The 23479-nt window shown below is 26.8% G+C and overlaps 4 protein-coding genes across 4 annotated transcripts; 3 read left to right on the top strand and 1 right to left on the bottom strand.

Annotated features, from left to right (window-relative positions):
• Positions 1 to 3430: 3430 nt before the first annotated feature.
• OCT59_007827 (uncharacterized protein) lies at positions 3431 to 6101 on the bottom strand. The gene is made up of 6 exons (XM_025318354.2): positions 5963 to 6101; positions 5858 to 5894; positions 5572 to 5787; positions 5440 to 5495; positions 3740 to 5333; positions 3431 to 3639 (listed from the first exon to the last, which is right to left on the bottom strand). Exons 1-6 carry the CDS (start codon positions 6059 to 6061, stop codon positions 3542 to 3544), a joined length of 2100 nt encoding a protein of 699 aa, XP_025176361.1. The 5' UTR covers positions 6062 to 6101; the 3' UTR covers positions 3431 to 3541.
• A 2059-nt stretch (positions 6102 to 8160) lies between these two features.
• OCT59_007826 (uncharacterized protein) lies at positions 8161 to 9365 on the top strand (the record flags this gene model as incomplete). The annotated part of the gene is made up of 6 exons (XM_066142043.1): positions 8161 to 8182; positions 8671 to 8694; positions 8791 to 8858; positions 9023 to 9049; positions 9231 to 9236; positions 9306 to 9365. 6 exons carry the CDS (start codon positions 8161 to 8163, stop codon positions 9363 to 9365), a joined length of 207 nt encoding a protein of 68 aa, XP_065998955.1.
• Positions 9366 to 17878: 8513 nt separating this feature from the next.
• On the top strand, positions 17879 to 19712 carry OCT59_007825 (uncharacterized protein; the record flags this gene model as incomplete). Its single annotated transcript, XM_066142041.1, has 5 exons — positions 17879 to 18197; positions 18815 to 18859; positions 18943 to 18950; positions 19023 to 19257; positions 19417 to 19712. 5 exons carry the CDS (start codon positions 17879 to 17881, stop codon positions 19710 to 19712), a joined length of 903 nt encoding a protein of 300 aa, XP_065998954.1.
• Positions 19713 to 21431: 1719 nt separating this feature from the next.
• OCT59_007824 (uncharacterized protein) lies at positions 21432 to 21818 on the top strand (the record flags this gene model as incomplete). Its single annotated transcript, XM_025326374.2, has 1 exon — positions 21432 to 21818. The coding sequence occupies one exon, from the start codon at positions 21432 to 21434 to the stop codon at positions 21816 to 21818; it is 387 nt and encodes a 128-aa protein (XP_025176360.2).
• Between the last annotated feature and the right edge of the window lie 1661 nt (positions 21819 to 23479).

Below are 23479 nucleotides of genomic sequence, written 5' to 3'. Positions count from 1 at the left end.
TTTTTTTTATTTTAAACCAAGCATAGATATTATATGAACTTAACACGTCGGTGGCAACATACGATATTTTATCTTAATATCCTATGGGCGGCGTGTCACACCGTAATCAATACAAAGAGTAACAGTAAATTTCACTAAAAGGTCTGAGTATTATGAGAAGTATTATAAATATGTCTTACACGTAATGTTAATATTTTTTTTTAGCACTTTTTACTCAGATATTTTGTTTTCAAGTAATTCCAACTCCAGCTTTGATAAAAAGCGGAATTATTGAAGCTGTTGTTGTCAATAAATTAATTTTTCTTTAGATTTTCTACAATGATCTTGTATAGCTACTGAACGAATTTATTTCTGGGCTTACTCACCCTAAAATTTCACATGAAAAAAATTTAAATAACATCATCTATCATATGAAAAATAAAATTATATAATAAAAACTCTCAAGTGAAAAATTAAAAAATTTCTTTTACTGTAAAAGACCCTTTAGCCATAAAAAAAAAAGAAAATTTATAAAAATAATTTTTAATTATAAAAAAAAAGATTTATATTTTTGGTCTTTATATTCATGTAGACTGTTAATATTTAGATTGGGCATGTTTTTTTTTTGTTTAGTTTATCTTAAAAGCGCTAATTCTTTTTCCTGTTATCTTTCATTATTTCCTTAGTAACCTTGTCTTTAATATAAAAATAAAAAATAAAAAATTCTGTATTTATTCCATATGAAATATATTTTGTCATGTCTTTAGATTTTAAAAATTTTATAATGCTTAATTTATTTCTGACTGGTAAAAAAAAAAAAGATATTTTTCTCTAACAATAGTTCTGGAACTTATTCCTTAGTCTAAAAGTTTAAATTACAATTAAAATTTAACATATAATTTATAACTTATTATCAAAAATAATTGGTTAAAATTTATTTGATTTGACAAATAACAACAATTTCAGATTTATTTATTTATAAATGAACATATAAAATACATCATTTTTTCTTTGATTTTACATAATATTTCTACCATTTAATTCTCTTTCTGTTCGTTCAATTTCTAATTTTTTTAAATGATTATCCAATTTTATTCTTTCCAATTCTTCTTTATGTTCTTCAATTTCCAGTTCCCTAATTTCTTTTTGAAATTCATCATCTTAACTATTTTTAATTTTTTATTTGATCTCATATTATTTCTTTTTTTTTCTAATATAAAATAAATTAGTATAACAAGTAAATAATATAAAATTGTTAAATTGGTTATAAAACACACTAATTACCTTTTCTGTTATTGACTCCAATCTTTCATTTTACTCCACTTTTGTTCCTGTTTGACATGGGAATGTTATATTGGTAGTTGTTGTCAAATCTTCTATATAATGTTAGATCATAATTTCACAAGCTAAAAATAATAAATTCATAATAATTTAATAAAATGCAATTAAAAAACATTAATTATTCAATTGAACTTACTGAAAAATTGCAGTTTTTAGTTTTAATTTAGTTCCTTCTTTATTATGTTTGAATAAGAATATTCAGAAATGTTTGTATCAAAAGGAATGCTTTTCCACATCTCATACTTCATTAGTGAATAATTATAGTTGAGTGATGCCAAAATCCATGGTGTTTTATATTCACAAATCCAATCTATTTTTATAAAAATTTGATTAATTAATTATTAATTAATATTAGTAATTAATTGATAATTATAAAACAAAATTTTTTACTATCTATATTTTCATTGTTAATGATTTGTAATTGATCAAATAAAAATTCTACATCATCTTTAGTTTTAGCCTTAAGAAGCTGGTGCATTAATGATTTATGATGTGCGTAGTTATCCTTGCATATTTCCAAAGGTGACATGCATAATTGTTCTTGCATGATCCCAAAGATGATATGTGTAGTTGTGTGATGTGTATAGTTGTTCTTATATGATCCCAAAGATGACATGCATAGTTATCCTTGTATGTTTCCAAAGGTGACGTGTATAGTTATCCTTGCATGTTCCAAAAGGTGACGTGCATAGTTGTTCTTGCATATTCCCAAAGGTGACATGTATAGTTATCCATACATGTTTCTAAAGGTGACATGCGTAATTATCCTTGCATGTTCCCAAAGATGACATGCATAGTTGTCCTTACATGTTCCCTAAGGTGACGTGCATTATAATTATCCTTGCATGTTCCCCAAAGGTGACATACGTAGTTATCCTTGCATGTTCCCAAAAGTGACATGCATATTTGTCAAAGTAAATTTTTTGTAAAAAAAAAAAGGATTAATTTTAATTTTTTTTTAAATAGGCTAAGTGTTATATACAAAACAAATAAGATAAAACATATAAATTTGTGGTAAAATAAGACTTTGGACAAAATTTTAATTCATTTTTTATTAACTATGTCACTAAGTAGTATTAATAATTTTTTGGTTAAACTCAATATATAAAGATTAATAAATAAGATTATTAATTTTTTTTTTTTTTTTTTGATTTTGATTGACTTGATTTTGATTGACTGAATTTACAAATGTAAATCTTGATATTACAGTCGGTACAGAAGGTACGGAATATGTACGACATCGATCAAGTACTTGTAACTATCAAGCAGCTGTAACCGCAACAATCAAAATGTATACCCAAGGTTTTTTATAGTGTGAAAATTTATTAAATTATTATATGTTATAATATTATATACGGATAACTCTTTATCCCCTTCCTAAATGCATAGTTTCAAACTTATATAATTTATATAATTTCTAATTATTTACTTTCTATAAATACGCATCTTCTCTAAATGTACTATTACAATTATAGAGGATTGACCGTAGTTACTTATTCCTTTTAGATTGTTAAAAAGGTTTTTTTAATACTATTATATAATCAAATCTCAATATTTTCTCTAGTAAATATATTAAAAAAAATTTCCTTTTTATTTATATATATATTATATTAAAAAAAAAACCAAAACACGAATTTTTAAAGCTAAAATGCTAAATGCACTATTTATTCTTTAACTTTTCAATACTATTATATACTTACTATCTGTTAAATTTATACTATGATTATATCTTCATGTAGGGGTTCTTCGTAGATAGACCTTTGTTTGTTTACTGTTCTATATGATAAATCAAGAGCCTGCTTTGCGGCACGTTAAATGTTATAAGAATGTGTATGATTTTCTCATACACGGAATGTAATGTTTGTTTATAATAATATATTCCAATCAGAGCTAAACAAAAATGTTATAGATTCGTTTAAAGGAAGCGTTGAAAACATTATCCGTCGTGATTGTGCATTCTGACTCTACTTTTTTCGTTCATAATTCATAATTTTCATCCATGAATGGTCATTATTTTTTAAGAATAATAAAAATTAATTATAAATTTCAAATTCTGTTCTTCATATAATATATAATAGAGTTAATTTTAATTTTTTTTTTATTTTTTATTATAATTTACATCTAATATATTTTAACTTAATATCCATCCATATGATACATTACATTGTACAACATTTAAAATAATAACTTACATAGAAACCTATATTACCGAGAATTAGGATTAGGATACAAGAAAATTAGAAGTAATACCGAATTCAGGCACAATTTTACCACCAAGTTGTTTATGATGTCCTTGATAAAATATACGATAAGTTCCAGCTATGAGGTAAAAGTAAGAAGAGAAGGGTAAATAAAATAAAACCATTTGAATCATGTATATTAGATTGAAATTAACAAACAATTCAGATTACACACATACCTTCAACATCATCATCAATTTCCCAAGTAATTCTAACAATACTATTACCCAACCATTTAAATTTTGTAGTTATATCTCCATCATTTTTAAAATTAACCCAATTATTATTATTTTCCAATCTTTGCACATAAAGAAAACTACCTTCTAATTGAATATGATTTTTGGGGTGACCACCAACAAATTCAACTGCAACAGTTTCACCTCTAATGTATTTTTTATTAGCATCTTTTGTAACATCACCAAATTTTTTGAATAGAGGAGGAATATCAACAATAACTGGTAGTACAAAATTTAAAGCTTTATCAGTAAAATCAGGAGCTTCAGGACCTATTGGTACATAAAGATTATCAGCTAATGCAATAGATAAATCTGTATATAATTGAAGATAAGCGTTTAAAGTATTTGGACCATAAATTGTTGAACCACCTTCATATCTTTGTACGAGATATTCTTCAGGTGTAGTAATATAATGTGTATAAGAATTTGAAGGACCACTAACGATTACAATTCCATTTTCATCAATGACTCCTTTTTTCATCAAAATGTTCTTTACAGTCTTAGTTAATCTTCTACCGCTCATAGTAGTAAATTCACCAGGTACGACACAAATTATAAAATTACCAATTTTTAATAGTTGAATTTCGATAATGGAAGGAGTAAAATCATAAGGAGATCTCATTTCACCCGTAGCCAATACGATTGGCTTAGGTCTTTGGCATTCTATTGTCTCTTTAGTAGGTTGTTTTATTATACGTGTAATTAATTTCCAAAAAGGGTTACCAGTACTATTATCACCTTGAATAAAATTAAATCCACCTGGACCATCAGTTGTACCAGCAATCATACTATAACCAAGAGCCGCTTTACATAAAGAAACAGTTTTTCCATTAAGAGTAAAATTATAATTTTGAATATTGACTTTTGTAAATTTATAATCAATACTACCAGTAATAGGAGTTTTAGCTGTATCAATTAATTCTTTAGCTTTAGCAACATGCAATTCCGCAATCTTTCTTGTAGCATATATGTCATCCCCAGTTAAATAACCATAACCTCTACCGAAACAAGTTTCTTTCTTTCCATTACAAGTACTCGTCCTATATTCACAAGGTAATCCTGTATCAGCACAATAAGGGCCAAAAATATTTGGTGAGCTATCACCCAAATTACTATTAGCAAAAGCATGTATAATAGTTTCTTCACCAGGTAAAGTACTATTATTATATTCCCTTTCTAAGAAATATGATGCGGTTCCTTTATTATCTCCTGATACTAATGTATTGTTATTCATCATAGATACGGGGTGTACAGGAAACCAATTTATACTACCAATAACATCACCTTTCGCATTTGTGAATTTTAATAAGATCATTTCTTTATCTACATTATATTTATATTGAGATCTTTCTTCTTCAGGATTTTGTTCATACGAAAATGGTGATCTATTTATATTTGTATTTAATAATTCTCCAGTTGATACGAATATTGATGCTGGTTGAATTGAATTATGAGCTTTTACTATAGAATTATAAATTCCTGTTGATATAGCTTCCGTATTCTCTTTAAAATATCCAAATGATGTTATTTGATATAACTAATACGAGTGTAAAAAAAATTGAAAAGAAAAAAGGAGAATTTATTAGGAGATAAGAAAGAATTAAAATGATTTTAAAATGATTTTAAGATAAACGGGATTTTACCGCATATTGCAAATATCCGGCTGGTCCAGCATGTGTATGTGTTCCTGATATGGCAACTACACAATATATGAAACAAGTTAACACGTTCACTGCAGAAGAAAGAGGGGAAATAAAATTTTTAGAGAAACATACCATTTTCATCATTATAAAGATCACCAAAGGATTCTTTTAATTTTTCTAAAGTTGCTCTTCTAACAGCTAATGATCCCATAGCAAGATCGGCGGAAACAAATACAACCCTTTTACCAGTATCTGGATCTATTATAATAAATGCTCTTGATCTTTGTCTTATATGTAATCCTGATGCGATTTGTCCTGGCATCGCATATCCCATCATATTAACTCCAGCTAATATATCAATGAAAAAATAATTAGTTTTTTATACAAAAAAATGTGAAAAATAGTGTAAGATAAGTACCTACTATTCCTGTTATATCAGCTATTCCAATTCCAACCTATAATTATGTGTACAGTATTTATTAGGTTAAAAAAAAAGAGAATTTTAAAAACACAAAAAACTTACATTATAGTTTGTTACACTTTGTCCATGAACTAAATTTTGATTTAACTGCGTTGTAACCATTAATAATATATATAATATATAAATCCATAATTTAATCATTTTTTTTTTATCAACTAATTGATTTTGGGTAAATACTATTAATGCAAAAATAGAAAAATTTTTTTTATTCAAGACTTTTTTTTTAAGAAACTCGAAAAGTTTACTGAAATACAAAAAAGGGCTGAATTTTACTACGTGGATTATTACACATTAATTACGATTTTTTAAATGTCAAAATTCAACTTAAATAATTACTAGATTTGGCTTAGTATAATTTAGTTACAAATAAAGTTTTCAATGGCGTAACAGACCAGCAAATACATGTGACAAGTTGATAATTTACATAATTCTGTGTTTTTTTCATTGTAATATATACTCACTAAACAAGCCTCAAAAGATTATCCGAATTTCCCACGTATCCCAAATCCCGACTAGATTTATGAGAAAAAATCACGTGTACCTTCCAAATAGGAATTGAATTTTACCGGTCAAGAATCTGGGCAATTGATGTTTTGGACACTTGTACAAAACCCTGACCAAAACTTGTCCAAACTTAAGCAATTTTTTCATTGGACAGGTTTTGGACAGATCATATAATTAAAAAATTAATTTGGCCAATATTTAAAAAGGATAAAGTAGAGAACTTTGCATAAGTATAATGAATCTTTAAGCATTCTTTTAATATTATCTTGTAATACAATATTTATTTTTTTTTTGCCATTTCAGTCTAATTCCAATACTGTTGTAAGTTTAAAATTAGTTTTAAACAAGGATAGTTTTAAATGGATTTGAATATACTGTATATAATCAAAAAAAAAAGCAATTAATATATTTAAACTCCAATACTATAATCAAGAATAGAGCTTTCCTTGAACGGATAATATCCTACCTAGGATTTATCCGGATTATCCCATTATCCTAACTGTATCCAGTTAATTTTAAAACGGATATCCGGATTTAAAATTGGATAATCCGCTTAATATCTTGATTACAAGTGAACGCAAAATCTGAATAAAGTACTAAAACATTAGTTAAGTACATATTTTTTTTTTTTTGTATTTCAATATGTTGAAATTTGAAATTTGAATTTTAATAAAGTTTATACTTTTAAATTTTTAATAGCGAGATGATAATGATTTCATCATAGGATAATCCGAAATTCAAATTTCTCCAACAAATTATCCTAAATTATTCATAGGGAAATCCAGTGAAAAGCTCTAATCAAGATTCCAAAATAAAAATATTACCAGATTACAAAAACTTTACCAGTTGAATAAACTAAGTAGAAAGTAAAAAAATAGATTTATATTTATTACTCAGATCTAATGATTATCAAAAATATTTCAACAACGTTGATTTTTTTGTTTAATTTCTGTATAAAAAAATATAAAGAATTTGTAGTTAAATTAGATTTTAGTGCATTAGATTTTAATAGGTTTATCAACTTTAACGTTCCCAAATGTCAGCGTCTTAAATCTTAATGACCGCTCAATTAAATAAAAATTAATAAAATATCCGATTTGTTATGTGATTTTTCGTATTGAACGTTAATCAGATTTCTCCTACGTATGATAGAATAACGATGCATTTCGTTTGGACAAAAAATTTTGGAAAGCATTTGAGAGTTAAATTAATTTATCGTAGAATAACTAGTTGGAGCTTGATAATAAGATTAAGCAAAATGTAATACAATATATAAAAAATTTGCGGTAATATATTTACTATTATGAGTCTGCTATAATAAAATCTTTTTCGATGATACCACAATGAAATTTTAAGAGTAATGTATTTTATCATCTGAGGATGAAAATTCCCTTTATTGTATAATCAGTTGAAATTTATCAGTAAAACAATAATTAATAGCTATAATACTGTATGTTACGTCACACGATACAAGCCGTCAAATCATGTGCACAATGAGCTGGAAATTTTTTAACTCAATTAGTAATAATCATATTTGATTATGTCACGATTTTTTATACTTTGGCTATAACCTATCACTAACTTATGTAACTTCAAAATTCGTTATTGTCGCATACTTTTTTTTCTAATCAATATTAGACCTGAATTTTACTAATATACACCTCTTCAAGAACTAAATATAAATGAATAAACCTTAAAAAAAATATTTTGAAACTTTTTATGATATTTAAGATAATATGATTTTGATATTATGGAAAGGTAAAATTATATTACGCGAGACACTATGGGAAATATTTAGTTATAATATTAGTTATGACTCATAAGCTAATGAGTCATAACTAATTAATTTCGTTGGAAAAACTACTCATACCTCAAAAAAAAAAGTATAAATACTTTGCTTTTCCTTTATCCTTCCTTTATCCTGTAAGTAAGATTTTTTTTTCTTACAATACATTTTACACTTTATAACAAAATTTTTTTTTTTACAATATGATAAATTTTCTAAACTTTATAACAAATTCTCTAAGCATTTCATTTTTTTTTTTCTTACAATACATTTTACACTTTATAACAAAATTTTTTTTTTTTACAATATGATAAATTTTCTAAACTTTATAACAAATTCTCTAAGCATTTCATTTTTTTTTTTTTGTAACTCTCACCAATAAGTCTTTCAGGGCAGCATGATGTTCCTTTTTCACAGTATTATCCCTCATATTAATCCTTCTAATAACTATGCAACTAAGCATCACTCTCAATATACATTTGTGGTAAGGTGACAAAGGAAAAAATATTCTGCTGATGATAGTTTTAACATTTTTCATATTAGATATCTAATAATATTTATATTATTTACTTTACAACAGAAAGACTTCAAGCTATTAGCAGATGCTATCTGAAGAAGCCTAACAAACAAAGACATCACGTACTAGAGGTATGATCTGAGTTCTAAAAGACCATCCGGATTGAATTCAGATGCTCATTAGTACATCCGGATTCAATCCAGATCGTTAAACTAATCTTAATTCTGGCCAAAATTGTAATTTTGGGTAAAATTGAAGTTTTAATAATGAGAGTTAGCTCTGCCTAAACTTTTAGTACTGGCCTAAGCTAACTATAATGCTGGTCAGAATTAAAAATCGGATTAATCCGTCAAAAATAATCAGATACGGATATCCGATTTCAATTCGGATAAACGGATCAATCTGAATTGACTGAATTACGGATCATAGCACTATCACGTATGCCTAAGAAAGGGATAAAGTGACGTCTGTGACCAAAATTTCTGCCAATATTTTCAGTAAAGCTAATAGTAAATATTTATTACTTTATTATTTTTATACTTGAATCAATATTAAAAAAATCATTTTTTTTATTATAGAGTGAAGGTGCATATAAAACACTCCACATATTATTTGTGCAGTTTTCAGTTGTTTTATAAACTTATTTCTTAAAGGAGTTCTTGAAAAAGGGTATTAAAAATGTAAAAATTTTTTTTTTGATGTTTATACTTATACTTTATATTTGTTATCTGACTTCTTATCATTGAATCATATTTATTCCTTTTTTTTATTTATCAGTTATAGCACTATTTTGTATTGAAACATTAGACAACAGATGAAAATTCTCTGAATGGTGCATTACCAGTTTTCTAGATAAGTGTAAATGGCTTATTAAGAGACTTTAAAAGAGGTGTGTATTTTTTTATTTGCAAAGTGAGTAACTTCCTAAGCTAAAATTAGAATGGATAATTCATTAAGTTGGGGAGTTCACAAATTTTACTTAGGAGGATGCTGGATTTATTTGTTTAGGTTAAGTAAAAGTGAGCAAAATGGGTAATTCCTATGAAATTACCTGCTTTTTCTTTTTTATTTTATTTTTATTTTTATTTTTTATTCCCTTTTTTTCTTTTTTTCTTTTTTTTTTTTATTTCTTTTATTCACTTGATAACCAATAGAGCTTTGAATGGGTCAGGTTAAAATAGATAATCTGACAGGTTGACCTGAAAAATTCAGATCAAATAGCAAATTTAATGACTCAACTTTGGGTTGAATCAGTCACAAGCTGAGTACCCAATCTGACCTATTAACCTGATATATTTTAGGTTCAAAAAAAGACATTTTGGTGTTTTTTATAAATAAAAAAATGCCAACAGGATCCTGCTTATTTATAATAAAAGTCACTGTAGAAAATTGGCCCTTTACTAATAGTTTTTACCTTACTTTTTTTTTAAATTCTATTGGTTAATTAGCTAAAAAGGAAAAAAATCATAACAATGTAACATAAAATTTCCTTTTATAGTAGAATTTGCAAAGAATTTTATATATGATTTTTACCTTAAGCCTGGAGGTGACCTATCTTATAAGTAAGCGGGGTCTTGTGTTAACCCATTTTTTTGACCTGAATCTGATGTTTGTTTATAAAATTAATAATAAAATGTTTTTTTTAAATCAAAAATGTTAAACCTGATATATTTCATTAAAAAAACAAATAAAAGTTTTTTTAGTTAAAAACATTAAACCTGATGTTTTTTCATTAAATGAATAAAAAAATGTTTTTTTAATGAAAAAACATATAACATAACATTTTTTATTAAATAAATAAAAAAGTTTTTTTAATGAAAAACATATAACCTAATGTTATTTCATTAAATAAATATTTTTTAATGAAAAAATGCTGAATCTGATGCTTTTCCATTAAATGAATTGAAAAAAAACATTTTTTTCATTAAATAAATAAAAAAAAAACATATAACTGATGTTTTTTCATTAAATGAATCAAAAAAATGTTAAACCTGATATTTTTCCATTAAATGAATCAAAAAAAAAAACATTTTTTTCATTAAATGAATAAAAAAACATTTTTTTAATGAAAAAACGTATAACTGATGTTTTTCATTAAATAAATTAAAAAAATATTTTTTTTTAAACATCAATGGATCAGGTTGGGTATCCAATCTGACCTAATATAAAAAATATTTTGGTGTAATCTGATATGTAAAAAAATGCCAAAATATTCTTTTTCACTAAATAATTATAAAAAAAACGTTTAAGTTTTTTCTTATAATTTGATATATAAAAAACTATACATGCCACCCAAATTATTTTGGGCTGCCGTAATATAAGTAAAATCCCAAATTCAATTATGGCATCCCAAATTATTTTGGTACTTTATATAGTAAATTATATATAAACTGAATGAATTACGGCATCCCAAATTATAATTATGACATCCCAAAATAATTTGGGCAGCATGTATATAAAAAACATTAAAATGTTTTTTTGATCTAAAATATCAGATTAACAAGTCAGATCGGATACCTGAACTGACCTGTAATATTTAGGTCAGGTCATCAAATTCATGATCAGGTTAAATTAATTATCTAACCCTATCTAATCTATTCAGAACTCTAAATATTTTAACCAATTTCTTCTTAATTTATTTTTTCTGAATTTTATTAGATTCTTGGATAAATCCTTATCTTTAGCATAATAATTAACAATTTCAGGTTTTTTTGTATAACTCAAATACTACAATACAATTCTTAACTATTCGTAAAACTAACTTATTTACTAATGAACTGTAAACTAACTACTCCTTTAACTTGGTAAAATTCTAACACTATTTATAATAAAATAAAAATTAAGAATATTTGATAAAATAAATAAAACAAATATAATAAATAAATAAAATAAAATAAATATATCAAATAAATAAAATATAACAAATAAAATAAATAAAATAAATAAATCAAATATATTAAATTTATCAGATTTATTAAATAAATTAAGAAAATCAAGAATCAAAAAAATCAAGAAATCTACAAAATGATTTATAAAATTGATCTACATAAAATTTATTGCGCCACATTTTTATTTTAACAATAGTTTCTATATTATTTATAAAACCAAATACTAATATGAAAAAATAGAATTTACCATTTTTTCACTTTTTAACCTTTAGAAATTTCTTTCAATTAATACTAAATATTACATACAGTAAAGGCAATGACAGATATTACCTAATATCAGTTTATTATAAGAGCTTACTCCTCTTCCTAACTCCCTTAGGTAAGATATATCATATATGTAATTTCTAAAGCTCTAATCGGGTCAGTCCTAATCCGACAACCCGGACTGAAAATTCGGATTGGTCCAGTCTGGGTTGATGCTTCAACCTGGACCAAAATATTTGGTCCAGTCTGGTCCAGTTTCAGATTATAAATCTAACCCAGACTGAAAAAACGGGTTGGGACCGCACCGGACTGATAAATATTTTCGCAATAGTTTATATTAAAACCGTTGCGATTATTTAATTATTAAATAAAAAAACGTTGCATAACGTTTTTTTAACATATTATTATAAAAAAATGTTTGCGCAACGTTTTTTTAATTAATTTAAAGAAAAAACGTTGCGCAATGTTTTTTCTAAGTATATTTATTAAAAAAAACGTTTGCGCAATATTTTTCTAATTAGTTTAAAGCGTTGCGAAACGTTTTTTCTTATCATATTTAATTAGAAAAAATGTTTGCGCAACATTTTTCTAATTAGTTTAAAGAAAAAACGTTGCGAAATGTTTTTTCTTATCATATTTAATTAGAAACAACGTTTGTGCAACATTTTTCTAATTAGTTTAAAAAAAAATGTTGCGAAACATTTTTTCTTATCATATTTAATTAGAAAAAATGTTTGCGCAACATTTTTCTAATTAGTTTAAAGAAAAAACGTTGCAAAACGTTTTTTCTTATCATATTTAATTAGAAAAAATGTTTGTGCAATGTTTTTCTAATTAGTTTAAAGAAAAAACGTTTGCGCAATGTTTTTCTAATTAGTTTAAAGAAAAAACATTGCAAAACGTTTTTTCTTATCATATTTAATTAGAAAAAATGTTTGTGCAACATTTTTCTAATTAGTTTAAAGAAAAAACGTTGCGAAACGTTTTTCTTATCATATTTAATTAGAAAAAACGTTTGCACAACATTTTTCTAATTAGTTTAAAGAAAAAACGTTGCGAAACGTTTTTTCTTATTATATTTAATTAGAAAAAACGTTTGCGCAACATTTTTCTAATTAGTTTAAAGAAAAAATGTTGCGAAACGTTTTTTCTTATCATATTTAATTAGAAAAAACATTTGCACAACGTTTTTTTAATTAATTTAAAGAAAAAATGTTGCGAAACGTTTTTTCTAAGTATATTTGATTAGAAAAAACGTTTGCGCAACATTTTTCTAATTAATTTAACGGAAAAATGTTGCAAAACGTTTTTTCTAAGTATATTTAATTAGAAAAAATGTTTTCATAACATTTTTCTAATTAACTTAACGAAAAAACGTTGCGAAATGTTTTTTCTAAGTAATTATAACTAAAAAACGTTTTCGTAACATTTTTTTATTATAAGACCGGACCGGACCAAAATAACTGGTCTGGTCTGGTCTGGTCCCAAATTCTCCTTTTGATATAAACTGAACCGGACCGAAATGAACTAATTTTCAGTCCGGTTCTGGGTTACTCTCCAACCCGGACCAATCCGGACCATTTAGAGCTTTAGTAATTTCCTTATATAGTATATATGTAACTTAAGATTTTTAATTACCCCTCTTCTTCTAGAATATTAGGTAATATCTGTCACTGTCCTAAATAGAGCTCTGAATGGGTCAGGTCAGGTCAGGTTAATTGATAAACCTGACCTGAAATTTTTTTACAGGTCAGGTCAGGTCAGGTTATATCAGGTTATCTGTTTGACCTGACCTGACCTGAAACCTGAAAAATTTTTATTAAAGTATTGAAAAAAAACGGTACAAAACTTTTATTAAAATATTGAAAAAAATATTGCAAAACGTTTTTTTTAATATAACATTATGAAAAAAATATTTTCGCAATGTTATTATTGAAATATCAAAAAAAAACATTACGAAACATTTTTTTAATATAATATTATGATAAAACATTTTCACAACATTTTTTCTCAAAATATTGCGATTCAACATTATTATATTAAAATCATATAAAAAAGTGAATTGCAATACCGCAACTCACTTTTTTTATACAAAATCAATATAAAAAAGTGAATTGCAATACCGCAACTCACTTTTTTTATACAAAATCAATATAAAAAAGTGAATTGCAATACCGCAACTCACTTTTATTATATAAAATCAATATAAAAAAGTGAATCGCAATACTGCAACTCACTTTTATTATATAGTAGAATCAATAGTTTCAGGTCAACAGGTCAATCAGATCAGGTCAATCTTCATACCTGACCTGAATTTTTTTTAAAAATCTCATACCTGACCTGAATTTCAGGTCAGGTCAGATCAGGTTACCTGAATTTGGCTGACCTGTTCAGAGCTCTAGTCCTAAATATATTATATATATAAGATTAGCTAAATTTAGGCTAAAAATATGCAAACTAATTTTTTACATATAAAAATTTTAATAAAAAATACGTAATCTTGATAACTTAACTATAGATAAAAATTCTAAAATTGTATACAAATCAAAACTTTACTCTGTCTAATACTCTAATTCCATTATAATGGTAGCACATCTGTATATCCTACTTCTGTATATATATTTCTGGATTCTTAAATGGTGTTCAGTATTGTAATAGGATCACATAGTTGATGCAATAGACACAGTAAATTATGATAATTTTGACCAGTACTATTTTATAAATTCAGCTAGATCTTTGGATATAATAATTCAGAATTCAAACTGGCATATAAAATTGGTAAACTAATAGAATTATACTAGTACCTCACTATTTCTATGATACTAATCATACTACTATGGTACCAAATTAAATCCTAAAATTATGAGTTCAAAAAATCAGCTAGAGTTATTATTATAGTACTAGTCAAACTAACTAAATTTGCTGGTGTTTAGTACTATAGCAGGATTACATGAATGGTACAGTAAGGTACAGTATAACTTAGTTTAATTTCAGCCAGTATTATTTTACAATTTTAGCCAGAACTTTAGACATAATAACTCAACATTCAAGTTGGCCTGAAACTGGTAAACCAATAAAAACATTTAGGTTTCTTACCAATTCCATAACAGTTTCAGAAAAGTTCTAGGTACTGCCAGGTAAAGTTGCAACCTGTTATCCATTTACTCAGATACAATTCGGATATACTCAGATATTCGTGAATATCTGAATCATAGAATTGCAAGTAGGTAAAAATGGGTAATATCCATTTTGTTATCCATTCCATATTTATAAAGGTTGATCTAGATATAATCTGAATAATTTATATTGATTTAATTTACAAATAACAAAAGATATGCTACGATCTTCATAATTGAATATGACTTGTAATAATAAAAAATGTAAAGAAATTAATGAATATGAATTTAATAGTGATATAGTAGTTCAACTATTGTATAAAGATAAAATACTAAGCAATCACCTGCTAAAAGGCTAAAATTAAGCAAAATACTACTAAGACGCCAACCAGTTGGGTCTGAAATTACTAAAATAGTGGGTAGTGAACTAGACTCTACTAAGAATTAAATTTTTTTTGCTTTATAAAGCTACATAGCTATAAAATTATTATTTTAAAACAAAAATGTGTTTCAAATTATAATAATAAAAACATATTAAATTTTGTTTGAACAATGTCTTTCAAATTATAAAAGTACATTAAACTAAATTTTATAATCTATACATTGGTCGGAATAGTCCATTTCGGCAAAATTTTAAATTGCCAAATGTTGGACGAAAGCTGGTCTAAATTTGGCTGATCATTGCCAAAAAAATCGTCAAAATTATTTATGGACGATTTGCATCATAACGCCTGCCATTTGTCAACAAATCGATCAGTAGAAATTGGCAACAAATCGGTAAAATCAAATTGACGATTGTTAATAAATCTATAATTATTACCGATTTTTGTACAGTTGATTTTAATTTTATAGTAACAATTTATTAATTAAATTTTATTAATTCATTTTATTAAAAATTACATATTAATTAATATCTATCTATTATCTATATAAACCATCTACTGACTCTACCGTCCACCATCCATCATGCATTCACCCATCATCCTCACCTAACATGATAAAAGTCTGAAGAAAACCTACCAAAAAAGGAGAAAACAGTCAGTAATTCATTTTTTATAATAAAAAAATTGAAGTTTCAAAAGAAACTTATCCAATCTGATAAAATCTGAAGGGGAAACCTACAAAAAAAGTAAAGAAATGGTTAGTCAACCATTTCTTTTAATAAAAAAAATAAAGTTTCAAAAAATTCAAAACTTACACGCCCATTTAATAAAGTCTGAAGGGGGAAATCTACAAAAAAAAAGAAGAAACAATTAGTTTAACGTTTCTTCGATAAAAAATGAGTTTCAAAATATTTTCAAAACTTACCCCCAATTCGATAATGGAAACCTACAAAAAAAAAAAGAAACGGTTAGTTCATTTCTGTAATAAAAAGAGTAAAGTTTCAAAAAATTCAAAACTTACATGCCCATCCAATAAAGTCCGAAGGGGGAAATCTACAAAAAAAATAAAGAAACAGTTAGCAAACCGATTCTTTAATAAAAAAAATTTGTTTCGAAATATTTGAAACTTACCAAACTAAAAATCCGAAGTGAAAACTTACAAAAAAAAGGAAGAAATGATTAGTTAAAGTTTCTTTGATAAAATAATTTGTAAGAAAAAAGAAAACAAAACTTTGAACACACCTATCCAACACCCAAGAACTGGAGGCCGAAACCTACAAAATAGAAAAAAAAATTTAAAAAAATAATTTTTTTAAAGAGTTTCGAAGTTTTTGAAACTCACCTAGTATATATCCAACGCCCAAGAATCGGAAGCTGAAACCTACAAAGAAGGATAAAAAAAAATTAAAAAAAGTTTTTTTTTGAGTTTTGATTCTTTCACTTCAAAACTCACCCATATATCCAAAGCCCAAGCCGAAACCTACAAAGAAGAAAAAAAAAATTAAAAAAATATTTTTTAGAGTTTCGAAGTTTTCAAAACTCATCTAGTATATATCCAAAGCCTAAGAACCGAAAGCTGAACCTACAAAATAAAAAAAAATAATATAAATAAAAAAAAATTTTTCACCCAATAGAAGAAAGAATAAGGGCGAAAGAAAGGAAAAGAATAAAAAAAAATGTTAGAAATTAAAATTAACGTTTTTTTATATCAAAGTTTCTATTCGTTCACTTAGTATGGGATTCAGTATCCAAGTAGGAGCCGATTTTTCTACAATAATATAAAAAAAATGTTAAAAAACGTTTTTTTTAAAGAAGTTTCGAAAACAAAACTTACCTGGAATATCGGCATCCTCGTTGGAGCCGAATTCCTACAAAAAAATGAAAAAAAACGTTAAAAATAACGTTTTTTATATTAGAGTTTCAAAAATTTTCAAAACTTATTTTTGGGATTCGGTGTCTATGCCAGAACCGATTTTCCTATAATTAAAATATAAAAAAAACGTTTTTATTATAAAAACTACTATACTTCCCAGCGAAATTAATTTAATTACGTCATTATACCTGACGTAATAAGCCGTAATAATTACGGTTTTAAATTTTAAAATGCTGATATGCCGTAATTAAATTAACCTGTCAAATTAATTACGGCAGTAAAATTTAAATTATATTAAAATAGGAAATAGATCAACTAATAAACATATGATTTAACATGAGTATATTAAATGAACGTAGTATATAATCATATGTTATATTTCTTAAATTTTTTTTAAAATATTTTTTTGTCTTAAAAAATGCCAAATTCAAAACATTTTCTAACGCGTGTACCAAGCAATTAAACATTCTGATATAAAATAATCCATTTTTTTATATATATTTTATACACTAATTATAATGTCTACTCAAGAAACAAATGGTGGAAGTTCAAGTGGCATATTATTAAATACAAATAAAGAAAAAGAAAAACCAGGAAGAAAAAGAGGACCTGTTTGGATTCATTTTAATGATATTGGAAGAAGGTCATATTGGTTGTATATGCATATATTGTGGCTGGACTCAAAACCGAGAAGAACCAGCCCAAATGCAAGCACATTTAGCTTTATCCTGTTCAAAAGTTCCTTTTACAATTAAAATAGAATATTTACTTTTTATTAAACAAAATGCTGAAGAACAAGTTACTAACTCTACTTCAACTGTCTCAAAAAAAAGATGTGTTAATTTATCTCAAACAAGAATAGATAAATTTTATGAATCTGACCAGATTGATAGTACCAAACAAGTATTATGTGATAAAGCTGTTGCAAAATTCTTTATTTATTATGGTGTGGCATTTCATTTAGTTTCTCATCCTTTTTTTATTGATATGGTTAAAAGTTTATGTAATGGATATGAGCCACCGTATTCTACTACTTTATCCAATACACTTATGAATAATGAACTTACTAAAATAACTGTTGATCAGCAACTTATGTTAGATAAAGAATCAGATTTAACATTAGGTAAAAAAATAAATTTTATTTTTAGATTTTTTAATTATTTAATAAAATTTTGAATTTTTTAGGATTTGATGGCTGGACGAGCCCACGAGGTCAATCATTATATATTTTTATACTTATTATACGTGAACGAAAGGAAATTATATATAGTTTAAAAAATCTATCATCAGAATCTCATACAGCAAAATTTTTAGCTGAAAAAATTAATGAAGTAATTACAAATGTTGGGCCTGAAAAATTTTCTGCAGTTGTTTCTGATCATGCTGCTGCTTGTGCATCTGCTAAACGAATCATTGCTGATACACATAAACATATTATTCCAATTAGATGTATTGCGCATCACATTAATCTCATTACAACTGATATTTGTAAAACTCCATTTGCCAAAGAGGTTATTGCAAAGTGTACAAAGTTAGTAAAATTTTTTAAAACATCACATCAAGTTGGTGAAAAGCTTAAAATGAGTATAATTGATGATTCAGTTAAAGGTGGAAATCTCAAAACTTATGTCAAAACTAGATAGACAACAGCTTAGGATTGTACGAATTCTATTTTACGTCTTGAAAATCAGTTAAAAATGTAAGTTTATTAATTATTAATTATAAAATGAATTAAAACGTGAAATTTATTTTATTTTATTTTATTTATTAGTTATTAAATGAATGTCCGGAAATATTGAATAATGAAATTAAAAGTTTATTGCGAAGTAGATCATTTTTCAATGATGTTGATGCCGTTAATACTTTATTAGGCCCAGTCAAATCAGCAGTAAAGGCTCTTGAATTCAAATCAACTACGCTTGCTGATTGTTTTGTTGAATTAATCAAGTTATCACAAAGGATTAATTTCCTTCCACCAATATCAGATCAAAATTTTAAATCTACCTGTATTGAATTATTTAATAAAAGATGGAAACAATTCGATTTTGATCTTTATATTTTAAGTTATATACTTCATCCATACTACTGAGGTAAATTGTGAATTTTTTTTTTGAATTATTTATTTTTACACTAATCTTAATTAAATTATTATATTTATACTTTAGGTAAAGGTTTACATCCAATGGTCTTTTGTGATGTTTGTCTTAATGCAATGAAATTGCTAAAAAATATGGGTGGTGGTGAAAATTCTTGTAGCGAATTAGTTGCTCAAATTCGTGCATTTACACAATATGAAAAACCTTATGATTTAGAGTATATATTAGGAATAGATAATGTTTTTTTATGGTGGCGATTATGCAATCCAGTACGTCCTGAAGAACATTATAGGACCCCGGATATCTCCAAAACAGGTCATAAGTCACACTTTCGGTTTAACAAAGCTGCGCTTGAATTTTATTAATTTTTGCCACAAGTTACTTTAGAGAATACCAGGTATTCAAAAAAGAACTGCAACAAAGTGCAGAACTAATCTAATACAAGAACAATAATCTTCCTAGAAAAATACATAAAAAGAAATGCAAGATTATAAACCCAACATCTTCTCTATATAAATAACTATGGCTACCCCCCCCGAATTATATCTCAAACCCAGTAGAATCGACTATGCTATACGTACCCAGCAAGACCCCTTGCTACATTTAAAGATCAAAGAATCCCATTGCCAAATACCATTAGCGCTATCAAAAATACACAAAATTCAATTTCCCCTATTTGACTACATACTATGAATAACAAACCTATTTCACAAAGACCTCTGGGAACTTTTTAGTGTCGTGCAGTCCAGCCGATGGGGAACTTTTTAGTGTCGTGCAATCCCCGAAGGGACACCCACCTCATTGCGAACAATCCCAAACGGAGGACACCCACCTCATTGCGAACGATCCTTCGACCTAAGATCTACCTAGATAAGTCAATCCAATGATAGTCCAACATGTGACCACCATAATCAGCATACTACAAAAACTGCAGTACCTAACCTGTCACTTCCCTTATCACCCGAGTGATGATCGATTTTGAAAATTGTAACACCAAACCACCATGACGATCAAATTTTCCAGTATCCCCCACCCCCAAAGAAAATAAAGTTACACCGAAAAAAGCGACCAAGAAAAACAAAAAGCAAAAAATAAAGACATAAACCTCAGGAAAACTCGAAGTGCAATGAGAAAAACCTGAGTAAAATTCACCAAACATACACCTCAACTCCATCTCCTTATTTTAGAAGACTAACTCCCCAGTTAACAACATCAACTAGCAAGAAATACGTTGGTCAGGAGCTCCTTCCAAGAAATACTGGTCCGGCCTGCGAACCACTTGGCCAGTTAGACTTTAAAGGCGTAGAAACCAAGACGCACTACTTTTCAACCTTTCAGAAAGCCCAGGGGAACGTTCGTATGGAACTGCCATCTTACAGTATTATTGGTAACTCCAAGACTCATGATAACGGTCCTAACTCAATATAAGCCGTAAGGAGTTCAGGCGAAACTAAAGACCTCAGTAATAACTTCATATAACGTCGAAAAGTCCTTTTACTATCACTCAAGGCAAAAAATCCTCATATTTTTCATCCATAACTTCATGGAAAAAAATGGGCAGAGCCCAACGGGAGAGAAAGTACGATGATCACTCAAGTCACACTTTCGGCAGATTGGCCCATTTTTGAGGGGGAATCAAAAAATCGTTTTTTGTAAATATCTCGGCATCCAGTAGTCCAATTTTGATGAACTTTTTTTTAAATTGTAGAGCTAAATGAGGGCTACAAAATAAAAAAAAGTTCATTAAAATTGAATTACTGGATGCTGAGATATTTACAAAAAACGATTTTTTGAGTTTCAGCAAAAAGGGGTGTTTTTGGCCAAAAGTCCATTATGACCTTTATATTAGATATCCGGGGTCCTAACATTATATTCAACAACTTGCTATGAAGATTTTATCAATTACTCCACATAATGCAGGATGTGAACGTGTTTTCTTCATAATTGGTTGGATGGCTAATAAAAGGAGAACACGATAAGTTAATATTTAATATTTAATATTACTATATTAAAAAAAGTATATTATGCCTTTAATTTAGTTTTAATGTATTTAATTTAGATTAAATGTTGAAAAACTTGAATCAATGGCGAAATTACATACGTACTATATAACAAATGCAAAGTCTGAGCTCAAATTTGCATATAATACACTTTCTGAAGATCAATTTCAAAATGAAATTCAAGAAACATTATCTGATCCTTCTTTTTTTGATAATGATGACGATAATAGTGATTATGATGATAAGGATGAGGATTATGATCAAAATAAGGATGAGGGTGATGATACTGAGGCAGCTAATAATAATAATTTGGAAATTTCACGATGGGTTAATATTATGAATAAAGAATTGCAAGAACTACTTCAAACAGAAGTTAAAGTAGTAATTGATATTTCTCCTCCACCACCACTGGTAGATCACGGTTCTCAAGAATTTAATATGGAAGAAGTGTTAGATAGAATTCTCACTTAAAAATATAAAAATACATTGATAAATAAATTTTAATATTTGTTTGGTATAAATTACCCATAAATTTTTATAATGCTTAATTACGTCCAATATAAAATTGACCCGTAAACCATTTAAAATTAGGATTAATTTTACATTCACCTCCGGTGAATTTCACCTTGATCTGCAATGCATTAAAATTTTAAATTTACCCCGGTGAAATTCACCAGGTGATTTCATATTACACAAACGCGTAGCGCATATTTTGTTTTTTGCTTTCTTGTAGTATTATTTCCAAAATGACTGGAACTTCTTTAAGGTAAGATTTTTTTTATTTTCTTATTACTTCGCTAGTTTAATGTTCTTTTTCTCTTATGCTAACTTGTTAACTTGTTTTTCAGAAAACAATTTCAAATAACTTCAAGAGGTTTAAGGTAAGACTCACTTTTATTGCTAGTATTTTGCTATTTTATTGTTTTCTTTATTGAAAATAATACTAACAGTTTCTTTTATTTTCTATCATCACTTTATTCCCTTTTCATTTGCTATATCCATTTCACTCCCTTTTCATTTATTTGCTATTATTTTTTTCGCTCCTTTTGTTTTTTATTATTTCATTATTCCCTTCGCCTCCATTTTATTTTTCTATCATTTCCTTTGCTCCCATTTTGTTTTTAATTATCCTTTTCATTTATCATCGTCCCTTTCGCTCCCATATCATTTTTCATCACTCCATATTGCTCCATATCATTTTTCATCACTCCATATCGCTCCATATCGTTCCATATCATTTTTCATCACTCCATATCGTTCCATATCATTCTATATCGCTCCATATCACTCCATATCATTCCATATCATTTTTCATCACTCCATATCGCTCTATGTCATCTTTCATCATTCCATATCGCTCCATATCGGTTTTCATCATTTCATATCGCTCCATATTATTTTCCATCATCTCCATATCGTTTTTCATCACTCCATTTCGTTTTGCAACATTCCATTTCATTTTTGTCATTTCATTTCATTTACATCATCCCATTTCACTCCCATTTTGTTTTTCATCATCCCTTTACTCCAATTTCATTTTTCACATTGTCTTTTTAATTTCATTACCCACTTCATCCCTTTTTTACATATTCATTTCTTTTCCGTCATAAAATTATTAATTGTTAACTGAATTATAAAGGATTATATATCTTATGCATTACTATAGGGTTTAAATTAATAAAAAACTTAGATTAAATGGTTAGTGGATGGGTGTAATAGTTTAATTAAAGTTATGTATATTCTTGTAATTTAAAAAGAAACTTTTCGTTAATAAAACTTTATAAGTTCATGCTAAATGGTCAATAGAAAAACTTTTTTACACGTTTTTATTCAAACATAAAAATTTGAAGTTACGTAATTACCGATCTTAGCAAAATTTTAATATAATAATAAATATCACGTGATATGGTGAAATTCACCTCCCAGAGTCCTCCGGTGAATTTAACCTCCAGTGAGCGTTAAAATGATCCTTAAAATTATTTATTTATTGAAATTAATCGCTAAACGCTAATACATTTTATACATTTTATTAAAAAAAAAATTTTTTTTTTGAAAAATTTTTTTTACGTATGATTCCGATGATTGGGTTGATCAGATAACATCACAGATCCATAAATTCGATCTCATCGATC

Source organism: Rhizophagus irregularis, chromosome 16, assembly GCF_026210795.1.
Source record: "Rhizophagus irregularis chromosome 16, complete sequence".
In the NCBI taxonomy this organism is placed as follows: domain Eukaryota; kingdom Fungi; phylum Glomeromycota; class Glomeromycetes; order Glomerales; family Glomeraceae; genus Rhizophagus; species Rhizophagus irregularis.
This window is presented reverse-complemented; position numbering and strand designations above follow the sequence as displayed.

Bases quoted from the DNA above. Each gene is read 5' to 3' on its own strand.
- OCT59_007827 (XM_025318354.2), bottom strand. From the start codon at position 6,061: ATGATTAAATTATGGATTTATATATTATATATATTATTAATGGTTACA. The intron at 5,895-5,962 runs GTAAGTTTTTTG...ACATAATTATAG, and splicing joins AAAGTGTAACAAACTATAAT to GTTGGAATTGGAATAGCTGA. The intron at 5,334-5,439 runs GTAAAATCCCGT...CACTCGTATTAG, and splicing joins CCGGATATTTGCAATATGCG to TTATATCAAATAACATCATT.